This window comes from Tupaia chinensis, unplaced genomic scaffold, assembly GCF_000334495.1.
Source record: "Tupaia chinensis unplaced genomic scaffold, TupChi_1.0 Scaffold000634_1, whole genome shotgun sequence".
Classification (NCBI taxonomy): domain Eukaryota; kingdom Metazoa; phylum Chordata; class Mammalia; order Scandentia; family Tupaiidae; genus Tupaia; species Tupaia belangeri.
This window is the reverse complement of record NW_006160154.1, coordinates 3754052-3778562: the sequence shown is the minus strand read 5'-3', so window position 1 is coordinate 3778562 and position 24511 is coordinate 3754052. Positions and strand designations below refer to the sequence as shown.

The 24511-nt window shown below is 38.5% G+C and overlaps 1 protein-coding gene across 1 annotated transcript in view; it reads left to right on the top strand.

Annotated features, from left to right (window-relative positions):
- Positions 1–24511, top strand: part of MIPEP (mitochondrial intermediate peptidase) — a 187687-nt gene that overhangs the window by 38782 nt on the left and 124394 nt on the right. Inside the window, exons 8-10 of the mRNA XM_006159527.3 lie at positions 1972–2020; positions 4045–4105; positions 7693–7745. Coding sequence (XP_006159589.1) covers positions 1972–2020; positions 4045–4105; positions 7693–7745 — 163 coding nt within the window. The remainder of the gene's footprint in view (positions 1–1971; positions 2021–4044; positions 4106–7692; positions 7746–24511) is intronic.

Genomic DNA, 24511 nt, shown 5'->3' with positions numbered 1-24511 from the left:
TAGAGTCTTAGGGAAAGGTAGTCACAGTGTAATGAGACCGTATTCCTACCCTACCAGGTGTGTGTGCACATACTTTTCTAAGAAAAAATAAAATACCTAGAAAGACAGAATGGGTGAATGTTAATAAAACATGGTTACTTATATCAGGAAATGAAAAGCATATACAGAGACTCATTTGAAAATAGTTTTATATGACTGCTGGTGTGATATTCTAAAATAAGATTTCATTTTTTACTAAATAAGTTTTTTTTTTTCTGAAATTCCTAATAGCATTTAACATGGCATAGGCATCATTTTCAGAATTGTATCTACAAAGTTGATTAAGTATCGACAGTGACAAAATACCCTGTGGCTTTTTGGTTTGGGTTAACCTTCATTCTTTCCTTAGCGTTTTATTTTACTCAGAAAGGAGATAAATTGAAAAGAGGGCAAGAAACTTAAAACTGTACAGAAAATCATCTGAAAAATATAAAAACAATATTTGCGGCAAACTAAAATGTATGTGGAAGCTTCACACACATTAATCAGTGGCAGAAAGTGCTAAATTCAAAAACACACATGAAATGTTTCCTAGGATGGAAAATAAATGGTAATTCTACCCAATTGCTTTTATGGTTTTGTAAATTATAATGACTATGGCTGAAGAATTTTAATAAGTACTTAAAAAAAATTCTAACAGAGGGGGCCAGCAGTTGATGTGTCGATTAAGATAACTGGATCCCACATGGCTTGAAAATCACGCCTGGCATGTGTGTGCCCAGAGTCCCCAGAGGAGGATGGAGGAGGAGGCATTGCAATGTGATACCCCTCCGGGGGAGTGGGGAGTCGATTGTGGGGGTGATTACTTGTTTTCTCTCTCGGCTTCTCTCCAACAAGTATATGTACCCTATAGCATACTTAAAAAAAAAAAAAAGAAAAGAAAAATTCTATTAGAGCTTAAATTAAAATATTTTTTTTTTCTATAGGATGTATACGCTTAACAGAGAAAGACAGAGAGAAAAAGATGAAACATCATCCCCTAGGGGAGTGGCCATGTCGCAATTCCTTCTCCATTCTTTTCTTAGGATTTTGGGTATGTGCACACAGGTACCTGGCATGATTTTCAAGCCACTGAATCCAGGACTTGAATCGTACAGTAAGCCATGTGGGATCCGGTGCCTTAACTACCTGCTGGCCAGAGGTTAAATTTTTAATATTGAAATCTTGCTCTATTTTCTTTTATCCTGAATAGATTATTCTACAGTTTTATATTAAAATAAAGTAGTTACTCAGGAAAACATTATTAAAATTCAAGTTTTAGTAAATCATACTTGAAAACTGTACTGATTTTTTCTTTTTTTTGAGAGAGATTTTTGTCATAGGTCAGAGAGACAGAGAGACAAAAAGTGAGAAATCACCCCCCCTCCCCCTCAAGGAGATGGCCACACTGCAATCCCTTCTCCTCCATTCTCCTCTTAGGATTTTGGGCATGCACACACATGCCTGGTGTGAGTTTCAAACTGCAGTCAGCTATGTGGGAGTCCAGTGCCTTAACCACTATACCACTTTTTGGCCCCAACTGTACTGATTTTTATGACCACACCAGAGTCTAGCTATTTCTTTAAAATTTTGAAAAAAAAAAAAAAAACAGACATATATATTTATTTCTTTCTCTTATACATATGAATAGACAGAAATACATTAAAAGTTTGAAATTTTTTCATTAGCTTCCTGTTAGCTTTTAATTTGTGAGTATCACTGAGGTTTGTATTATTTTATGCTAATTAATTTGTTTTTCTGATTAAGAAATCATCATCATCTAGAAACGTGGTCTGTATCCCTCGTGTATGTTAGTAAAGCTGCTTCCCCTTGAAAATCAATACCCTTAGGGAGCTATAGTATATAAATTATGACTATCGTTTTATAATTTTAATAAGGTCTACTTATTTTATTCCACATAATTGAAGATTTTCTTTTGAATTTCACTTTTAGAGACTGTCATGCAGTTCCTTGAGAAACTATCTGACAAACTTTCGGAAAGGTTAGTTTTTATTCTACTTTATTTTTTAGTAATAATATGGTATTTTATTTTTCAAAAAAGACTTGACTTATGAAAACTAGTAGGTAACCTGTTACGAATGTAAGAGTTGAAATATTGGGTCAGATCTGTGGGCTCTTCAGCAGGTGATGGTCCCTGCAAGGTAGTTTGAAAAGATGTAGTCTTACTAAGGAAGCCCCTCTGAAAGCATGGGCTGTCCCTCTGATTAACCAGCTATCTTTAGGCACTCACCATTCTATGAGTAATTAGAATTTTTCTCCAAAGCCTTTTAAAAACTATTTATTTTAATTTATACTGTTAATTTTTAATTTAAAAATTTTGTTTAATACTTAGGTTATTATCATAGAGTCCATGTGCTTGACAGACAGAAAGAGAAGGAAAGTGAGATATCAGCCCCTCCAAGAGGGAATGGCCATGCCACAATCCCTTCATGTTCATTCTCTTCTTGGAATTTTGGGCATGCACACACATGTGCCTGGAGGGTTCCTCAAGCCACTGGGTTTGGGGCTCAAACTGAAGAGTCAGCCATGTGGGATCAGCTGCCCAAACTGCCATGCCATCTGCTAGCCCCTATTCTGTTAATTTTATAAAAAGTTCATAAAGTAGTATTTCTTTTTTTTTTTTTTTTCCTTAATACAAGAGGTTGATGAATGTGGTGAATTAATCTGTTTTAAATTTTTTTTTGAGTTTTTGCTATAGGGTGATGTGCTCATCTGAGAGAGGAAGAGAGAGAGAAGAGCATGAGAAAGCACCTGCCTCCAGTGGGGATAGCCATGCTGTAATCCCTTTTTCTCCATTCCCCTCTCAGAATTTTAGGCATTCACACACGTGCACCCACTATTTTTCAAGGTGCCAGGTCTAAGATTTGAACTGCAGACTTGGCTACCTGAAATCCAGGTGACTTAACCACCATGCCACTGGCTGGCCCTAATCTGTATTTTTGATTTTGTATTTTAAGGATGCTCTGCCTCCATGTTTATAATTTGGAGCAGAAGTTGTTCTCTTTGATGGCTCTCCTAGTTTCTTTGCCTATTGTTGCCATCCCTTGTCCCCCAATCCAGTCCATCTTCCAGGACTTGAATGAGGGGCAGCACACAACTATCTTTAAATGCCTCAGTTTCCAGAAAGAGGCATGTCATGGTTTGTAAGGTTTTCTCTTTTTTTCTTATAATGCTGTCTAAAATTTTGTTTATCTTTTTTACTACAACAGAATGTTCAATTTTAGCTTGGTTTTCCTGTTTCCTATTAGAAATGCATGCCTTAGATCCCATTCTGCTATAATTTAGATTGTGTTTATAAGTTCTAAAATTTTCTTTAAAAAAATCCCAGTGAACCATTGCGCCTGGATATAATGAAAAAGGAGTATTAATTATGCAGTTATTTGAGAGTTTATTTTACTTTGCCTTGTTGGTTAGCCGTTAGTATTCTTTCTCCACTTATATATAGGTATAGATAATATTTTAAGCAAGCATATCTTCATAATTTTACCGTTATATATAGGAGTTAATCCTACCAGACATATTGTATTCATCAAATATTAAATACCTACTTAATTATTGCCTGACTAGAATTTTTCTGTAGGGGAAAAATGATAAAACATAATAATAATAATTACGATATGTAGTAATATGTAATTTATGTTAATATTCTTTTATGGAAAGTAATGTGTTTAGTACTTTTACCTTTTCAAAGGTAAGAGCAAAAAGTAGTGATTTAAAGTTTGCTGACCGATGGTTTCCATGTTTCTGAAAGGACGATACTTTTTCCAAGCTTTTGTACTGTCAAGACAGATATCCTTCATGATGCTTCAGAATATATCAGTAATACTCAGATTTCTATAATGTTTCTTCTAACATGTATGTAAAATCTGGACTAATACTGATTTATGTTTGCCTAATTACATCTAATTTTATTATGAGGTTTAGATATAAAATAAACAAGATAGTTCTTTTATAATATAATTATTATAATTTTATCTCACAAGTAATGATAAACCTATTTTATAGAACTATAAAAGATTTTGAGATGATACGAAGGATGAAAATGAAACTAAATCCTCAAAATTCTGTAAGTATTTATGTTTGAATATTTTTATAATTTAAACAATCAACCTTTGATTCTAGAACTTTCTTTGCATATGCTGGAAGTCCATGTAGTCTTGTTTCTCATCCTTGGTTTCAGTGAAATAAACATATTGAAATATTTGATCCACATGTCCGAGTCTGACGTATTCTGGAAGTACCACATTTTTGCTGATTAGCTGACATATTTGTGTGTGTGTGTGTATATGTGTGTATTATTAATGCATATTAATACAGTGTACACATATCCTGCCAAAGCTGCTTCCATTCCGTGGAAAGCTGGCGCCTCAGTTTGAAGCAGCCTTTAAGGAGGCTCAGTATGACCTGATCTGGCAGGTTGCAATTTTAACCTTCGGTGTTAACTTTGCCATTTACTAATTTATGGTGCTCAGTTTAATAGATCAATATTTGACTGACAAAATGTATTTCATTCTGAAAACACTTGTAAAGTATTGTTTTCAGTCATAATATCGTATGATTATGTGCTCTCACACGTCTTCTCTGACAGTGTAGATTAAGTGTCCTTGTGGCCATGTTGTTCCTAAGTGATGGGTGCCTTGAAAAGTAATAGGATTCGGGAACCAGCAGTTAGCGTAATGGCTATGTTGCTGGACTCCCACATAGTCGACCGCGGTTCACGTCCCAGACCCGGTGGCTTAAAACTAACGCTGGTCGCGTGTGCGTGCGTGCCCAAGATCCCGAGAGGAGAATGGAGGAGAAGGGATTGCGGCGTGGCCATCCCCTCTGGGGGGTGATTTCTCGCTTTCAGTCTCTCTGTCTCTGTCTGGCGAGCACACGCGCCCTATAGCGAAAACCTCTCCAAAAAAAAAAAAAAAGAAAAGAAAAAAGAAAAGTAATAGGATTCCAGATATTCAAGCTCATTCCCATTTGGGTAGAGGGTGCTACAGGATGCTGGGATCTTCTGCATAATTCTTTTCAGGTTCTGTTTTTGATCATTCTTGATTTGGTAGTAGCTGCCAGAGCCATTGTCATAGGGAAAAAGCTAGGAGATTTAGAAACTATTTACCAGCGTCCCATACACAACCACTAACGAAAAGATTAATCCTATCAAATTCAAATGTAAAGAGCAGAATGTCAATCAGTTAATTTATGGAAGGAGCTGTGTTAAGCAAAGTAAATAGTATTAGATGTTTGTGCGCTTTTACCTGGTATATAGGACCACTTAGGAAACAGATCAGAATTTAGTGAATATAAAAACAGAAAAACCAAAATGTGTTGCCAAAAGCTAATATGACTTAAAAACCTAATACGACTTGAAACTAGCCTCCTTAGACACTTTTGTATAGCTTACTGATATGCTGTTCTTTTGGATGTTCTCATGAACTCCCTGGCTTGGTGAATGGTGCCACCATGCACCTTTCCGCCCTGTCAGACCTGCCTTTTCTGTAGACAAGTGGGTCTTAAAGTGTACTCTCGGACCGTAAGCAGTGTCTTCACCTGGGAACTTGATAGATATACAGATTCTTGAGCTGCACATCAAACCCACTGAATCCAAAACTCTGGTTGAGCTCCACAAAGGGTGTTTCATTAAACCCTCCAGTGACTCATTCCCCTCTCCCATAATCAGTTATTAAATCCTACAGATTCTAGCGTTTAGGGAACTGTGTGTCCTTTCCTCCCCAGGCCCGTTGCTGTAGCCTTGGTGGGGATCATTGTTCTCACTCAGCTTGTAGTTGGAGTTGTCTAACTGGTTGTCTAGCCTTTTGTTCTTGCTCTTCTCAAAATCATCCTAGGCTGTTGAGCAATGCGCAGGCAGAGAGTGGGTGCTCAGCACTTACTTCAGCTGTAAAGGAATGAATGAATGAATGGCCATCAGAGGGGCTTCTCTAAAAGCACATGTGATCTTGTCATTCTCTTGTTTAAAATTTTCTTTGGTAGCTGCCTATAATTCTCAGATTTAGCTTTCTATTCTTCTTATCCCAAGTCCTTTGTGCTTTGGCCTCTGCCTGCTTTCCAGCCTTCTCTCTGAGCTGAGTCATGTTCTTGGCTTGCTACTTATACCTGTATGATGCTCCTGTGCTTTTTCACTTACTTTTGCTTTGCTTTGTTTTATTTTAGATCCTAACTGGTATTTATATGCCAGCCACATAAATGTGGAATAGTCAGTAGCTTCCAGTTCTGCCCTTCCCCTTTCTTATCTCGATTAACTACTCCCCTCCGTAAAAACTGATCGAACTCAGGCTTTGCCTCCTCTGAAAGATTTCCTGACTTTCCACTGTGATTGAAATTCCTTCTCATGGTCCGTGTTCTATGTGGCACAAATTGACATGCTGTTTTCTGATTGCTGAGTCACTTGTCTTTCGACTGCCCAGATCATCAGATCCTTGATTAAGGGACCATGTCTTAATTGTTTTTGTGTCATTGGAACCTCCACTTTGTCTGGCATATAGAGATCATAAATAATCATTTGTTACAGAACTTGTGGGCTAAGAACTGAACATGGAGGGGTGGGGCTAAAGTTCTAGGCACATCTTCCCTGCCATTAAAGCTCTCATGAGAAGAAAGAAAATAAGCCCACTGGCATCTTGCACTGTCACACATCCTGTGATTGAAGTATAATCTTGGACTATGGGAAAGGACACCTTGCCATCTAAGAAGTTAATGCCCACGCTGAAATTTTCAAGGAGAATGGTAATAAGGAGAGCAGCCAACATTTATTGAGCTCTTACTTGATGCCAAGAGTTCTTAATAGTTTAAGTGCATTTGGTAATCCTGTTTGGGAGGTACTGTTAATTCATTCAGCAAATATTTGTTGAATGACTACTATGTACCAAGCACTGTTCAGGGTCCTGGGATATAACCAAGTACAATGCATACAAACTTGCTGTTCTCATGCAGTTCATAATGTGTATGAACTGGAACCTGGACCCAGATGGGCTGTCTTCACAGCCTGTTCTCTAATCGCTCTTTTAACACCTTGATATCTTTGTGAGAATGATCTATTCGAGTATTCAAGCTTTTCCTTCGTTCAATATTCTGTACCAGTCATCAAAAACAACTATTTCTATAATACTTCTTTGTGACATATTTTCTTTGCCAAGATTAGAGTTAATTCTGCCTTAGTTACATTTAAAATTGTTGCTTTCATTTTTGGGATCTACCCTAAGCTTCTTGCTTAGGTTTAGAAAGAACCCTAATCTTACCTTCAGTACTCTCTAATCTTACTTGTAGTATGTTTTGTGGATTAATGCATGGGTTACATTTTGGGGCAATTTCTTCATGGCTTATTTAATCCTGTTGGCTTTTGTTATTTACATTTTAGAATGACATTTGTTTACCTTTTCCACAAATTCTAGAGTTCTACCTTATTTATACCTCTCTTACCCATTGATTACAGGGAAGTCAAAATAAGAAGGCAGATATTTCTTACCAAGCCATGAATTTTTAGGGCTTTTATAAAATATTTATGGTTTACATGAACAAGAACTGGGTTATAGTCTATAAGATGGCCGATTTATAATAACAGGTTTGTATTTTATTATTTGGCTAAATTGTTGATAAAAATTATGAAACAGTCAATAGCTTTCATAACAGTGAATTATTCCATTGTAGGAATTAATGCCTTGGGACCCTCCCTACTACAGTGGTGTGATTCGTGCAGAGAGGTAAGCTTTCCAAGAAATATTCCTGTATGAGAAGGAAGAAACTAATATTTACTGAGCACTTGCATTTTAATTATTCAACTGCTGTCTTCTACTTAGTTACCTATACTATAAAGCTGTTTCTCCTCAAACTCATCTCCTCTGTTTGCATGGTTAACCCCTGCCCACATGCTTTTTAACCTGACTACAAAACTGTTTTCTTAGTTATAGAGTCACACCTTACGTTCACCCCACAGACCCATTCTTCAACTGCCTATGCTCTTTCCTTGTTCAAAGGTCTAGACTCTGACCCTTCTCCAGGCCTCTCTAGGTATAGCTTTCTGATTCTCTTACTAGACTGAGTGTTTTACGGTCTGAGATTTCACTAGAATCCTGTCGTGTCCTATTACTGGCACAGTGTAAGTGCTCAGTAAATGTTTTTTGAACCAATGAAGAAATAAATAATTGGCATGGTGCTATATGATTTTCTTATGTTTTCTCATTTTTGTTTGAACTTATAGTCAGCATATGATTGACATATCTGAAAGGATATATTATATAGGTTGGTACAAAAGTGATTGCATTTTTGGACCATGAATTTTATAATAACTCATTATAAATAGGCTCAAACACTTTTTTTTTTTTTTTAAGATTTTTGCTATAGGGCTCATGCAATCACTGGAAAGACAGAGAGACAGAAAGTGAGAAATGATTCCCCATGGGGGCTGGCCATGTCATAATCCCTTCTCCGCCATTCTCCTCTCAGGACTTTGGGCATGCCCACCCACGCACCTGGTGGGAGTTTTAAACCACTGGGTTGAGGACTTGCACTGCTGTCAACTACGTGGGAGTCCAGCTGTGTAACCATTATGCCATCTGTTGGTTCAGTCAAACACATCTTTATTAATCAAAATAGAAACCATTACAGTGAACACATTTTTGTATATTCGTTAGCATTTCCTGGGCCAAATGAGTTGATGTCGTGAATCGTCTCTGTTATTTATGAAAATTATTGAGTTTGCTTCTTTCCAACACCTAAAATGCATACAAAATAGACATCATTAGCCAAAAAACATAAAGCAAGAGGTGCACATTAAAATGATGTAATAACCTTTATTTAAGAATGCATCAATGTCAAACAGAAAATTTCAACACCATAGAACCACAGTTACTTTTGTACCAACCTAATAAGTGAAACAAAGATTTAGGAAACTGAAGTTGATTGAAATACTCCTTAGCCTTCTGTGTTCTCCTGTATTTATTTTATTGTGGCAAAGTAGTAGGTAAATCTTTTTCTCCTGAAATGTATCTTATTTCTATCATTTTTGCATTTATTTAAACCTCAGAAACTGAGGACAGTTAAAATTGAGCGTATTTTAAAATGTTTATGTCCTGGGTCAGCTGGTGGTTGGAGCTGCTGGATTGCTATGTAGTCCAAGTCCCAGACCTGGTGGCTTGAAGGGCACACTGGACAACTGTGTGTGTGTGCCAAAAATCTTGAAAGGAGGCAGTAAGCCAGCAGGTGGCGTAGTGGTTAAGGTGCTGGACTCCCAAATGCACCCGGTGTGTTTCAAGCTGCTGGGTCTGAGTTTCGCATTGTAGTTGACCATATGGGGGTCTAGCGCCTTAACCACTATGCATCCTGCTGACATTCTCTTCTTGGAATTTTGGGCATGCATGCACGCACGTGTGTCTGTCATGTTTTTCAAGCCACCGAGTCTGGGACTTGAACTGCGCAGCTGGTCATGTGAGATCTAGCTGCCTTAACCTCCACATCATCTATTGGCCCTTTTTTGAGATATGCTATTTAATTAAGAAAAGCGAGGTTGATTTAGGTAATAGAAGAAAATAATAAGGTTTCTTTGGTCCTTCTCCTCATTAAACCATGTTGGTATATATCATGATAATACATTGATTTGATTGATAGTAAGCTTTAAAATACTTTTATTGCTATGCATTATCAAAGCATCAAGTAAAAAGGTAGTGAGTACTTCTCCAAAATCAGACTTCATATGTTTATTTAATGATTTCTTTGACTCTTGTCATAAAACCAGAAAACAGTAACTTCATATGTTGTTTTCTGCACTTGGAGGATGAGGTACCCAAAGCTCACTTAGTACGTTGAAGAGTGTTCCCACTTAATTTTCATTTGTTTTCCCCTCTTTGACCTCCATCCATCACTAGTCTCCAAACCAGTCTCACTTAGAAAGCATAATTGTCTCTGCTTTTGGTAATTATATTTGATCAGTTCCTGTTTTTCTCAAACATGTATCCCAAATTTAGCATCAGTCTTCTTTTCAATGAAAACACAGAATCTATAATAATTTTGTCATTATAAACAGCGAGTACTTAAAATATAGCTTAATGTAAGATATTGTTTCACAAATGTGGTTTTTTTCCCCCTTTATCATAATAGAATTGCATGCATGCACACATGGGAGAGAGAGGAATGACCCACAGGGTCTGGTCATGCTGTGATCCACCTCCTTCAGTCCTTCAGCCTGCTGGGTCTGGGGCATTTATGTATGTGCCCAGTGTGTTTCAGACTGACCAGGTTTGGGAGTTGGACTGTGGTCTCCATGTGGGAACTGGCTTCATTTCAGCAGCTTATTACTGCTGCACCCTGGTGCCTGCCCCACAATATGCTTATGGTTGCAGAACTTCAGGCCCCACTCCCTATAGTTACATAAAAAATATAATTTCTCCCTTTTTTTTTTTTTAGTAGGTATAGCAAAGTGGGGAGTTTATTGAAGGAGAGGGAATGAAAATTTAATTTCTTTTTAAAATTTCTTCTGAAGAAAGATTTGGCCTGGTTGTTTAGCCTTTTGAAGATGTACCATAAAGGAATACTAAAATTTTTATTAATGCTTTTCATATTTACGTAAAGTATTTGATTTGATATTTGATATTCAAAATTAATATAAATTGAATGTAGTTATTTCTAATTTTTGCTGCTGTGATTTAAAAAAAAAAATTGTGTGTAGTTTGCCTTTTATATCATGTCCCTAACCCCAGTTCAAGTCTTCTTAAATTTAAGTCATTCATATATTTAAATTTTTTTTTTTTTTTTTTTTTCTTTTCTTTTCTTTTTTTTGGGAGAGGTTTTCACTATAGGGCGCGTGAGCTCGCTAGACAGACAGAGAGAGACATAGTGCCAGACAGTCCCTTCTCTTCCATTTTCCTCTTGAGATTTTTGGGCATGCATGCATACTTGCCTGGCAGATTCTTCAAGCCACTGGGTCCAGGACTCACAGTGCACAGCTGGCCATGTGGGATCTAGCCATTCTAACCACCGTACCACCTGGCTGGCCCTTAAGTGACATTTTTGTCATTGAACTGTACTCTGTAGGTATAGCATGCCCAGTGATGGTTCTGTGGAAATTTACATGTGATTTTTTTAAGTGTTGGAAAGATATAATGAATAGAGATTTAAGTGTATGTAAAAACTAGGGATCTGAGGTTCTTGAGAAGTTTGTGATCTTAAACAAAAACTGTTAGATAAAGGACCGTGACTCCTCCTTTTCCCTTTCCACTAAAAATAGTCACATGCCATATAACGATGTTTTGATTCAATGACAGACTGCATTTATAACAGCAGTTCCATAAGGAACATACAGACTACACCTTATAGCCTAGATGTGTAGTAGGCTTTGTTTTATAGGTTTGTGTAAGTGCCTTCTCTGATGTTTGAATGACAAAATCACCTGACAATTTATTTTTCAGAAAGTATACCTGTTGCTAAGCAACACATGACTGTACAGTATAGAAAAGTCTTTGTGGGGGCTGGCAGGTGGTGTGGTGGTTAAAGCCACTGAACTCCCACATGGCCGGCCATGGTTCGATTCCTGGACCTGGTGGCTTGTTTTCTCATTTTCCCTTTCTGTCTTTCCGCGGTCAAATTTAAAAATAATAATAAATAAAGTTAAATAAAATAATTCTTTTTATTTAACTGACTAGAATCAGAACTTAGAGATCCCTGGGCCTCCAAGTAGGTTGGAGTTTTTACGCTTCTGTAGTATAACATGGGGACTACTACTTAGGTCAGGGTTAAATTAATAATGTTTGTATTATTAATAGTCAGATAACATTATTATAAGGAATTGCCTATCTGTGGTCTTTCATCTAAGGGATGGTCCACTCTAAGAGATGTTTTATAAATGTGTGGTAAAATCTTTTGAAGGAGGGGCCAACTGTCTCTTAAAAACACTCATCCAAAATGTGTCAGAGTTGTAGAGCTCATCAGAAAATCCTTCGATGGTAGATAAAGAGGACTGAAAAGGGATACTGATTGGGACCAGCAGTTAGCGTAATGGCTATTCCACTGAACTCCCATGTAGTCGACTGTGGTTCGAGTCCTGGATTCGGTGGCTTAAACTCATGCTGAGTGCATGTGCGTGCGTGCCCAAGATCCTGAGAGGAGAATGGAGGAAAAGGTATTGCAGCGTGGCCATCTCCACGGGTGGTGATTTCTCGCTTTCTATCCGTCTCTCTGTCTTTTTGGCAAGTGCATACGCCCTGTAGCAAAAATCTCTCCAAAAAGAAAAGTAAGAAAAGGGATACTGATCTTGCCAGTGTTTCTCAGCGCCTGTGTTCAGGGCATAGGAACCCTGCATCTTGCTGCAGGACAGTGTGCTGCTGTTGGTCACTTCCCTCTTCAAGGACGGGGTTCGCTACCGCCTTTAAAATAAAATTGGAGCTACCCTCCAAGGCCTTGTAGGAGCCAATCACAGCCTCCTCTTTTTTAGCACTCAGTGAGTGCACATGCCCACATTTATTTGTTGGGTTTAGCCTGCCTTTTTGATTGTCCTCCTATGCTCGTCCTCCTATGCTCGTCCTCCACAGCATACCTCCGCCAGCCCTCATTCGGTTCAGAGGCAGAGCGGGTGTCTGTGGGGGAGCACATTCTCATCACCTTCCTTGACTGTCCTACATGCCTGAGAAATCTTGCCGAGAAGTCATGGGACCTCCAGGTCTGTGCCAGCCTCATGGCTCCATGTGTTCCCAGCCTGTGTGCTGCGCACTTGACCTGCTAATTCTGCGCCCTTGTGGCCAAGCTGCTATCTGACAGGTGGTAACTGTCTGCTGGATTCTGAAGTTTCGGAGAACATATACTCTGGGTATTCAGTAAATACAAAAAATAATTTAAAAACATTTCTACTTAATGACTACAGGAAACTATATAGTCTCAGCTAGGTGCTACTTTATACTATGTTCATTCTACTCACTGAGTTTTATGCCTCAAGTCAGACATGTGTTCATAGATACATTTATATCAACTATACTTACTATTGAAAGTATTTAGTTTAAGTAGTATCTTTTTGTGAGTCAATAAAAGTGAAAAAAAATGTGGAAAGCAATGGTAGATACCAGAGACAGTATGGGAGGAGGGTAGGAATGGCAGAAGGTGAGTGGGAGGGCATCGAGGGGGAGAAAAAGAAGTGAAATATATGAGAAACAAGAAATGGAAATTATTTGTTGGAGATAACACGTATGGTAATATCTTTGAACCATTATACAGTGTATTCTGGATGGGAAAACTCATTTTGTTTGCTATAATGATGTATAGTGAATGAATGTAAATAAATAAATTTAAATTAAAAAAAGAAAAATAGAGAGGCAAAGCATTAATGGGACAAAGAAATGGGGTGTTACCTGTTGAAGATAACGTTATCGTATTATCACCTGGACTGGTGAAAAATGTACACATGTTGGAATATTCACTCTGTAAGTCAAGTAGCATGTGATTGAATGTATAAAAGAACTTGAAATTTAAAAAAATAAATTTTAAAACAAACAAAAAAATAGGTATTGGTTAGTAGCCGTTATCCTAGTCTTTGGAAATCAGTATTAAAAGCAGTCCAGGGGTGACCCAGCCTTGGTGGTGCGTACCCAATTGCAGTCCTGGGAGCCACATAGCTGTGAGGTTCAGACCCTGGCCTGGTTGACCTAAAATATGCCAGGGGGACAAGGCATGCCCAACATCCTGAGGAGCTGGAGGACTGGGGGAAGGGATTGTGGCTTGACAAGACAGTGTGGAGAGTGCTTCTCTCCTCTCTGTCTCTCTGTCTCTTGTGCACACATACATATACACTCTATCCTGAATGAATTAAATAAACTAAAAAAAAAGGGGGCAGCACAATGATTGCTCTTTGGAAAGAGACTGTCATGTGTTTTTTTTTTTTTTTTTTTTTTTTTTTTTTTTGAGAGGTTTTTGCTACGGGGCGTGTGCGCTCGCCAGACAGAGAGAAAGGGAGAAATCACCCCTCGGGGGGGATGGCCACGCCGCAATACCTTCTCCTCCATTCTCCTCTCGGGATCTTGGGCACACACACACACACGCCCGGCGTGAGTTTAAGCCTCCGGGTCCGGGACGCGAACCGTGGTTGACTACATGGGAGTCCAGCGACATAGCCATTATGCTAATTGCTGGTCCCGAGACTGTCATGTTTTTTGAATGACATTTTTTGTTCAGCAGATTTGTTGAGAGCCACGTGAATCTCCAGAGGTCTTCGTCATGCTTATTTATTGACAGAAACTTTCACCATTCACCTATTTTTTGAAATCACCAGCTACACTAGGAACACAGTATAACCTGCTTGGTACCCATGGGAGGCGTTAGCTTATTTTAATTAAATTTTCAGTTTAGTTCATTTAGCTGGCTGTTAACTCAGTAAAGAAACCAGGGCCAGGGATGCAGATTGCCTCAGAAGAGATTGTTAAGAACTGAGAGTTATAAACATCTATTTCAAGTAGCTTAACAGGCCAATGATTGAGCTTTGGTTTGAAGTTTCAACAATTTTGATTGACAGAAGTAGGCTGAGAAGCCAAGTTAATGGATGAGAAAAGAAAGGGAAGATATAATAGTTTGGGTTTGAGGTTAGAAGACTGGAACAAAGCGAAGATTTCTAAATCCTTGTAAATTTATTGACTTTCAAGTAAAGACTTAAATGTGTGGTTTGACACCAAATGAAAAATAGAAGGGGCTTTCCTTGATTTGCGCTTTTCTTCAAGTTAACCCCAGGGACTTTGTTTTGCTTTCATGTTAAATACTTTAGATTTATTTCAAGTTTCTTAAATGCCCGCCTAAAGGAAAGGAAGAACCTGGGTAGGAGTAGGAGAAAAAAATTCAGAGGCATAAAAGCTGCCAAAACTCGATCTGGAAAAACAGTGGAGCAAATGATTGTTAGTAAATCTTAGAGAGTAGCTTGCTTTTTCTTTTTTAAGTTTTAGTGTTAGATTTCTATTTTTTTTTTTTTTTTTTGGCTATAGGACACATGTACTTGCCAGAGAGAGACCAAAAGAAAGAGAGAGAAATTGAGAAATTACCACCATGGGGGATAGTAACGCCACAGTTCCTACTCCATTCTCCTCTTGGGATCTTGGGCACACACGCACATGCACCTGATGTGATTCTCAAGCCACCGGGTCTGGGACTTGAACCACATAGCCAGCCATGTGGGATCCAGCACCTTAACCTCCATGCCACATGCTGCTTTAGGTGTTAGATTTTTTTTTTAAGACTTATTTTATTTAACTTTATTTATGTATTTTTAAATATGACCAGAGAGAGAGAGAGAGAAAGCAAGCCACCAGGTCCAGGACTTGAACTGAGGTTGGCCGTGTGGGACTCCAGCACCCATAAATAACCACCATGCCATTTGCTGGTTCCATAGGTGTTAGATCCTTAACAGAAGAGTAATTTGAATTCTTTCAATTATGAAAAGTATACATGAAGTTACTTTATTTGAAACTAAATTTTATCTTAAAAAGGTATTATATTCACTTCAAAAAATCTAAATGATGTTAAAAAAAATATTCATTGAAAGGCTGAGTTTGAGTTCCAGACCTTCTCACTTGCCCTCTTTCTCTCTCTCTCTCTCTCTCTCTCTCTCTCTCTCTGTCTCTGTCTCTCTCTCTCTCTGGTCTATTTAAAATAAATAAAGTTTAAAAAAAATCTAAAAAGCTTTGGGACCAGTAGTTAGTGTAATGACTGTCGCTGAACTCCCATGTAGTCGACGGTGGTTCGAGTCCCGGACCTGGTGGATTAAACTCACACTGGGTGCGTGTGCGTGCGTGCCCAAGATCCCGAGAGGAAAATGGAAGTGAAGGGATTGCGGCATGGCCATCCCCCCTGGGGGGTGATTTCTCGCTTTCTGTCTCTCGTGTCCTGGGGGCCCCATTTGCCCTTTAAGAAAAACCAATTAAAAAAAAAATCTGAAAAGTTTTTAAAAAATAAAAAGAAAAAATACTCATTGAGAAATGTTGATCTCAGTCCTTCTCCTGCCCCCAGAGATTATCTTTTTAAAGTTGTTTAATGTACCTTTCCAGTCAGGTATTTGTTTTTTATGCTTTGAGGACATTATTTCTTTTCTGCTGGTCATGAGTTTCAGTGAATCATATTTCTTTTATTTTGGTGCAGTTTTATATTAAGATATCATTGGGAGGTGGAATTCAGTATTGTCTATTCCTCACTAAGATATATACTTAAAAATCTCAAGAGCATTCCCATACTGAAAGAGAAATGTTTTATGTTTTAAACTATTCAGAAAACATCATGTCTTGCAGAGAGACTTCTGTTTGAAGAGAGAAATTGTATACTTGGTTAGTATAAGTATGACTTTGGTCATTTTACAAGTTTTAAAATTATCCTGCATTATGAAAACTTTCAAAATAAACAGAAGGGAGGGACCAGCAGATGGCATAGTGGTTACATCACTGGACTCCAACATGGCCGATTGCGGTTTGAGTCCTGGATCCAGTGGCTTGAAAATCATCCTCTGTGTGCATGCCCAAGATCCCTGGAGGAGAATGGAGGAAGAGGGATTATGACATGGCCATCCCCCCATCCCCCTGGGGGGGGATGATTTCTCATTGACTGTGTTGCTCTCTCTGTCTGTCTGTCTCTCTCTCTGGTGAGCACATCCATCCTATGACAAAAACCTCTTAAAAAATAAACAGAAGGGAAATGAATAATACAACTAACTCCCATGTATTTATGTTGTGGATTTGATAATTATCAAGATATTGCAACAAGATATTTGTTTCTTGTATTCCTTTCTTTTTTTTTTTTTTTCTCTTTTCTCCTACTCCTTTTTGCCTTATGACTAAAGTACTTTAAAGTAAATCCTCCACATGTCATCTCACTCTTACATGTTTATTATGTATCTCTAAAAAACATAGACATCTTCTCACATGCTCTTATACTTTATTACCTAATAAAATTAGCAGTGATTTGTTGGCATCAGCTAATACCTAGAGTGTCTTCATATTTCCTCCACAGTATCCAGCCAGTTTTTATTAAAAAGAATTATTTATTTAATTCCATCTGTTATTATTATTTTTTTAATTTGACTAGAGAGAGAGAGACAGAAAGAGAGAAAGGGAAAGCAAGAAAGTGAGAAAGCAACTACCAGGTCTGGGACTCAAACTGGTTGGCCATCTGGAAATCCAGCACCTTTAACCACCACACTGCCTGCTGGCCCCTCAAATCATTTTTCCTCAGCAGCTTGTTAGAATTAGGATCCAGACAAGACTAACACATTTAATTTGGTTTTTCTGTCTCCTAAATCTCTTAGAGTAATTCTGCATGCCCCACCCTCTTCTATTTTTCATGTTATCTGTGGTTAGGGTTTCCTCTCTCAACTGCAAAGTAATCTGTCTCATGTTATCAGTCATATGAAAATACCCAGTTTCCTTTTGCTCATTCACCTAATGGCTTTAATATTTTTGAGAATCTTTTCAGTAATTCTTTCTTTATAATGACCGGTTTTCAGAATAAGGATTTATTGTAATAGTTTCCTGAAATGGTGACCAATGAGTATTTTTTGGCTTTATAAACTTATGACATTCCATTGATTCAGTCTGTTATAGTCATTTTTGGGGGGCTGCCAAAATTCTTATAACTTGGCCAGTTGCACTGAAATGTTTTAATATCTTCTTTTGTAACTTAGTCTTCTAGGGCCTTGTTTAGTGAGACTCAGAGTAACCTGTATTTATTAGTCCCAGTTGTTTCTCCTTCTTTTTAAAAGAATTACTTATTATTTAATTCTATTTGTTATCTTTTTTTTTTTTTTTTAATTTGACCATAGAGAGACAGAGAGAAAGGGAAAGCGAGAAAGCAAGCCGTCAGGTCCAGGACTTGAACCACAGTCGCTCATATGGGAATCCAGTGCTTTCAACCACCATGCCACCTGCTGGCCCCATAGTCCCAGTTGCTTCCTTTGTTTTTTAAGTTTTATTTTAATTCATTTATTACATTCATTCACTGTATATCAGTACAGTATACAGAATGAGATTTTCCATCCAGAGTACACTGTATATTGGCTCAGTCAAAGATATTACCATACATGTTATCAACAAATGATTTTCCATTTCTTGTTTCTTATAAATTTTGCTTTTTATTTTTCCCTTCCTCAATTTCCCTACCTTTCATCCTATGCCAATTCCTAGCCCCCTCCAACACTGTCTCTGGTATCTACTGTTGTCTTCTATGCCTTCTTCACACCCCCCCCCATTTTATTGATTCACTAAAGATCTTAATTAATCTAAAAACTTTCAGTAGCAAGCACAACTGATATACACCTATCTATGGACACTTGTCTTTCTTTAGGCATAAACCTCAGTGAGTAAAGTGAATATATTATAAAGTAGTACCTTTCTGGGGTTATATAGCTTACTGTGGTCATTAAATAGATATTTTTAATGCATTTTTTAATTTCAAGAAAAACAGTTTTAGTTTTAATAGATCCAAATTAAGTAATGTTAAGAGAAATTTGTTTAAGACTTAAAGCCGGGAAAAAGGTTAGGATTCAGTTCAAATAGTAGGTAGATGAAACTATCAACAGTTCAAGAGAAGACAAAAAATCTTTAAATCTGGAAGACAAAGCATAGAAGAAAATCAGTAAAGTTTCAGTCAAAAGTCATAAAATTCTATTTCACCAGTTTAATCTCATATAATTAATCTCTCATCTACTGAATCTGCAGGTGTTACTGTGGTCTGATCTTTCCATTTAAACTCTAGAAGTTAACATTTAACTCTGGACTCGTCCCTACCATTGGGCTGGCTGTTTTCTTGTTGTTTTTTTTTGTACTCTTATTTCTGTGTGTCCGACTTTAGCTTTCCTGGTCTATCACTCCCTTCACCACTTCTCAGAGAACTGGTCTGGTGTTGGTAAATTCTTTCAGCTTTTCTTTACCTGAGAATATTTTCATCTTTTTCTCTCATATAAAGGATAATCTTTCTGGGTATAGTATTCTTGACTGAAATTATTTTTCACTTAATACTTTGAATATATTTTCTCATTCTTTCCTTGGTTGCATTGTTTCCGGTGAGAGGTTCGACATTAGCCTGATGAGATATCCTTTGAAAGTAACTTGGCATTTCTTTCTTGCCAAATTTAGTATCTTGTCTCTGTGGTTTTGTCTGTCTGGCTCTGATGTGCCTTGGAGAAGATCTTCTTGGGTTGATTCTATGTAAGGTCTTTTGTATTTCTTGGGTCTGGGTATTTGAATGCCTCTCTAGGATTGGAAAGTTTTCTTCCAGGATTTCATGGAGTAGATTATCAATGCCCTTATTAGTTTCTTCTTCTTCTGGGATACCAAGGATCTGGTTTGGGCGTTTAATGGTGTCTAGTATTACTCGTATGTTATTCTCATTTTATTTTGGTTATTTTCTAGTCTTTTTAGTGAAATTTTCTAGGTGAGAGTTTCTATATTCTGCATCTGAGATTTGATCTTCTGCATAGTCTAATCTGCTTTTAATATTCTCAAGGGAGGTTTTGATTTCCTATATTACATCTTCATCTCTAACAATTCCGTTTGACTCTTTTTTTTATGGTGTGTATCTCCTCTTTCAGATCGTGCAAGAACTTCTTCACCTCCTGGAACTCAGTGTCTCTTTTCTCCTGCATCTTTTGGAGTTTGTTGTGTCTCTTCTCTTGCATCTCTTAGCTTTGTCACTATGAATATTCTAAATCCTTTATCTGACATTTTGGAGTTCCCTTATATTGTCTGTGGAGGATGAGGAGTTATTCTTTTCCCTTAGAGGAGAGGTATTTTCTTGGTTTTTAATATTTCTTGTGCCTCTGCAGTAGTTTCTGGTCATCAAATGGATTATACGTATTTTCCTGGCTCCTGGTTAGATCTGGGGACTTCAGTGATCCAAATCCCTGAATGGGGCTGTTCAGAACTCAGATATAGATGGCTGATGATTGGCTTGTCCTGGCTCCTGGCTAGATCTGGGGGCTTCAGTGGTCCTAATCCAGTCCCAGTTGCTTCTGACAACCAGTTGCTGCATCCCTGCAGGTTAGAAGCTGCGTGATTATTCCAGTTTTGAACCAGGAGCTCTGGTAACTTGGGGAAGGATCTGAAGGCGGCATTTGTTGCTGGACTTAGTTTGGAAAAGCTCCTTAGACCTATGGCCCTTCTGCTCACCTTCCTTTATCTTCCCCTCCAGGGCTCTGGGTAAAAACAAAACAAAACACCTGTGTATTTCTTTTTCTGCATTTGGTACTTGTTCCTTCTACCAGCTTTTCTTCTCTCCTCATCCCAGGACAGATCCAAGCAGTGGCACACATTTTTTTTTTTTTCTTTTCTTTTTAGTTTGATAAAGACCATGAGCTTGCTGAAAAGAAAAGGGGTGAGGAGAGTTAGAAATCACCCCCCCCCAGGGGGAATGGCCTCACTGCAGTTCCTTCTCCATTCTTCTCTCAGGACTTTGGGCATACTCTTGCATTCACCTGGTGTGTTTTTTGAGATTTGAACTGGGTCCAGGATTCAAACCATACAGTCGGCCAGTGGAATCTATCTTTAACCTCCATGTCATTTTCTGGCCCAGAGGCACAGGTTTTAGCATCTTCCATACTCTTCTCCTTAAGGTGAGTTACACATTAGTGTTATTAGTGTTATTTTTTTGTTGTTCTACCTGCCTGCTTGCTTTCTCTCTGTCTCTCTCTTTCTTTCCCTTTCCTCCATCCTTCCTTTTTTCTTTCCTTCTTTCTTTTTTTTAAGTTTTTTTTTTTTTTTTTTTGCCATAGTTGAATGCACTTGCTTGACAGAGACAGAAGAAAAGTGAGAAATTACTCCTCAGGAGGGATGGCCATGCCACAATCCTTTCTCCATTCTCCTCTCAGGATTCTGGGCATGGATGCACATGCGCCAGATGTGATTCCTAAGTTGCCAGATCCGGGACTTGAACAATAGTCGGCCATGAGGAAGTCCAGAACCCCAGCCACTAGCCCCTATTGTTGTATTTCAGTATGGCTTCCTATTTTGATTTGTTTTAAAGTTTTATTTATTTTTTTCCATGAGCAAGACAGAGATAACATCCTGGATAGGTTCCCAGCACCATGATCCACCCTTGGTGTCTGCCAGCCCTGATTATAGGCACACTCTTGCCTGGCATACTCAGGGATGTCTCTAGATGGAATCTGGGAACCTTCCTATTTTGGTCTGCCTTGCAGAGTGTCATCTTTTACTGCTATGTCTGGCCCCAGTGTGGCTATTTAATTTCATATAGATACAATTTAAGGAGCTGAGGGGCCAGCTGATGGCATGGTCATTAAATTAACGTGGCTGACTGAGCGATTCTAGTCCCAGACCTCGTGGCTTGGGGAACATGTCAGGTGCCCAAAATCCTGAGAGGAGAATGGAGAAGGAATTGTAGCATGGTTATCCTCCCTAGGGGGATGCTTTCTGACTCTCTCTCTTTGTCTCTCTGGTGATGGCATATGCCCTATAGCAATATTAAAGAAAAAAAAAGAGAGAAGCTGAGTGAAGAACTGTTGCAAATACAGGTTTTATTGCTGTGCCAAGTTTGGTCTAAGGCTTTAAGGTGAAGATTCTGTCACTTAGTGCCATATCAGTGTGGTACTACCATCCTTTCTCTTTAAAGTCAGGCCTGCTGGTTTACTTTCCTACTTCTCTACAGTAAGGGTGGAATTGCACTATCTTTTTTTTTTTTTTTCTGTAATTGCCGGAGGACACTTATGCACATCAGAGAGAGAGAGACAGAGAGAGAGAGAGAGAGAGAGAAAGAGAAAGAGAAAGCAAGCACTTTCCAGTTGGGCATGGTCATGCTCCATTCCTTTTCCTTCCATTTTTCCATCTCATGAGAATTTTGTGCACCTGTGCACACATGCCTCATGTGTTTTTCATCCCCTAGAGCTGGCATTCTAAGTGCAATCAGTCATGTGGAATCTGCCTTTCTATGCACAATGCTTAACCGCTGTGCCATGGGGCTGGCTCTAGTTTAGTTTTTATTTCTGTTGACCAGTTTCCTGTTAATGAAATAGTTCATCTGAACCACTAGGGAAAGTTTTCACTGATTACCAGAAAGTTTGGCCGAGGCAGTTTATTTCCTCACCACTAGCTTCAGAACTCAGGATAGAACCAAACTGGGGTCCTTATAAAATAATGGAGGAAAGGGTCATTTTCATTTTCAATAATATTTGAAGGGGTCTTCAGAAGGTGCATGAAAAACATGCACTAAAGATACAGCGCTTGGATTTCAAAAGTTTTTATTTTTTTATTTTTTATTTTTTGGAGAGATTTTCACTGTAGGGCGCGCGCGCTCGCCAGACAGACAGAGAGAGACATAGAGACAGAAAGCAAGAAATCACCCCCCAGGGGGGATGGTCATGCCACAATCCCTTCTCCTCCATTCTCCTCTCGGGATCTTGGGCACGCACGCACACACGCCCGGCGTGAGTTTTTTAAGCCACCGGGTCTGGGACACGAACTGCGGTCAACTACGTGGGAGTCCAGCGACATAGCCATTACGCTAACTGCTGGTTCCCCCCAAAAGTTTTTATTTTTTACATCAAAAGACATTTGAACTTCAATTCCATTTTTCTATGAACTTTTTGAAGTACCCTCATATAATTACTCGGAAGGCAAACAGGTTTCCATTGTCATTCCTTACTTTATATTACCTTACCTTTATTTAACCAGGTGAAACAGTAGCTCCCTCTCTGGCATTCAAGATTAAACATTTCAAATATCATGCTTAGACAATCATTCCTGATGTCAAAACATGCTCTTTTTTTTTTTTTTTCATTTTCTTTTGATAAAGTTAAAGATGGTTCCTCTGAAAATATTGTCACATACTCAGCTCTTTTCATGTATACCTTTTCCTGGCCCACATAGTTCCTTGGGCAGGCTGTCTTGTTCATTCTCTCCGGGACTTGTGCGAGTGCTGGCCACTGGGTGCTACTGTGCTCTCTCGAACGTGCTTTCACGGATCAAGTAGAATAGGGTAGGACTGAAACCTGTGTGTCAACCTGGATTCACTGACTACACTTAACTGTGTTTTATATTTTCACCAAGCTCAGTGCCAAGGCGTTGGAAGTAACAATAGCCAAGCTTTTTCTTTGCCTTAATTCCAGATGCATCAGAGGTTGAAATGCAAGTCTGACTCATACTATGTGCTTCAGTGACACATTGATTTTTTTAAAACTCAAGTTACAGTGAATAAAGAACTCTTCAGTTGAAAAATCTCTATTTGACTGATATTTTTGTGCTTATTTAAATTAGAGTGTTCCTGATGGAGATTTTAATATATGGCTAAATTCTGTTCTTAATTAAAAAAACAAGACCTAATTGTATTTATACTGTTTACCATGTTGAATACCTGTTTTTTGTTTGTTTGTTTGTTTTTGAAAAGCTTGTAAGCCCATTTGTAGCATATTTTTAACCAGAAGAAATAGCAGAGCATTTATTGAACTTTATTCAACGATTATGATAGGTAACCTGATTTTCTTCGTGTTCTTCCTAGGAATCAAAAGGTTCTAGAGCTTTCTTATTTCTGGATCCAAATAAGTGAAATTCTTTATAAAAATAGTAGTAAAAGTCTCTTGTAAAACTTGAAAAGAGTTTGAAGTGATGACAGGATAGTGTTGAAACTTAACTTCTCAAAATAACACATAAATTTTACTGTTTATATTGGGCTCTGGCTCTGATGTGCTTTAAGTTTTATGTGTTGGCTGAGGTATCTTTCCATTGCTTTGGGTCTCTAGAGTAGAGGAGAAAAGGACCAGTACGTGGTATCTGAGTAGATGAGGGAGTTGTGGGTGAAGATGCTGTAATCAGCTATTTATAGGGAGACCTTGACCTCATACTGTTCTACTGAGGCAGGAGGGGCAGCCACATCTTAAGCCTGGCTGGCTGGTCATGGACATCGCACCTCTGAGTGGTTCTTAGTAATGGCGAGGCCAGTGACCTATGGCCACTGAAATGTCCCCTGTATACTTTCACACTGTATTGATGTGAGCTGAGAGCACCACAGACAGAGAGCCAGAAGGGTCATTTTGCCGCCTTCTGATTGGCACATCATAAGGGTTTTATTCTTTAGGCATTTCCAACCTGGGTTGTGTGGCTAGAGGTAACTTCTAGCTCTTTTGAGTCTCTGCCTTGTCTGAGCCCTTTCCCATTCTGGCTTTTATTCAGGAAGGAATTAACCTTCATATTGTACGCGTCACAAGGGTGTGGCGCATACCCACGTTTGTAAATCTTGCTCAGTGGTTGAGGTGGCGGAGTAAGGTCTGAGGCCATCTTTGCCTGACTGAGCTTGTATACTCTATTCACTTTACCTCCCAGGAACCTTTGCTGGTGCTTTTTCTTTGACCTAGAATGTCCTTCCCCTCCACCAGCACCCTCATCTTTCAAGGTTCTTTTCTGCCAGGTGCCACTTCCTCTTTCTCTCAGATCCTCACATTTTTTAAAAGAATTATTTAATTTTATTTATTTATGCATTTATTTTAATTTGACCATAGACACACACACACACACACACA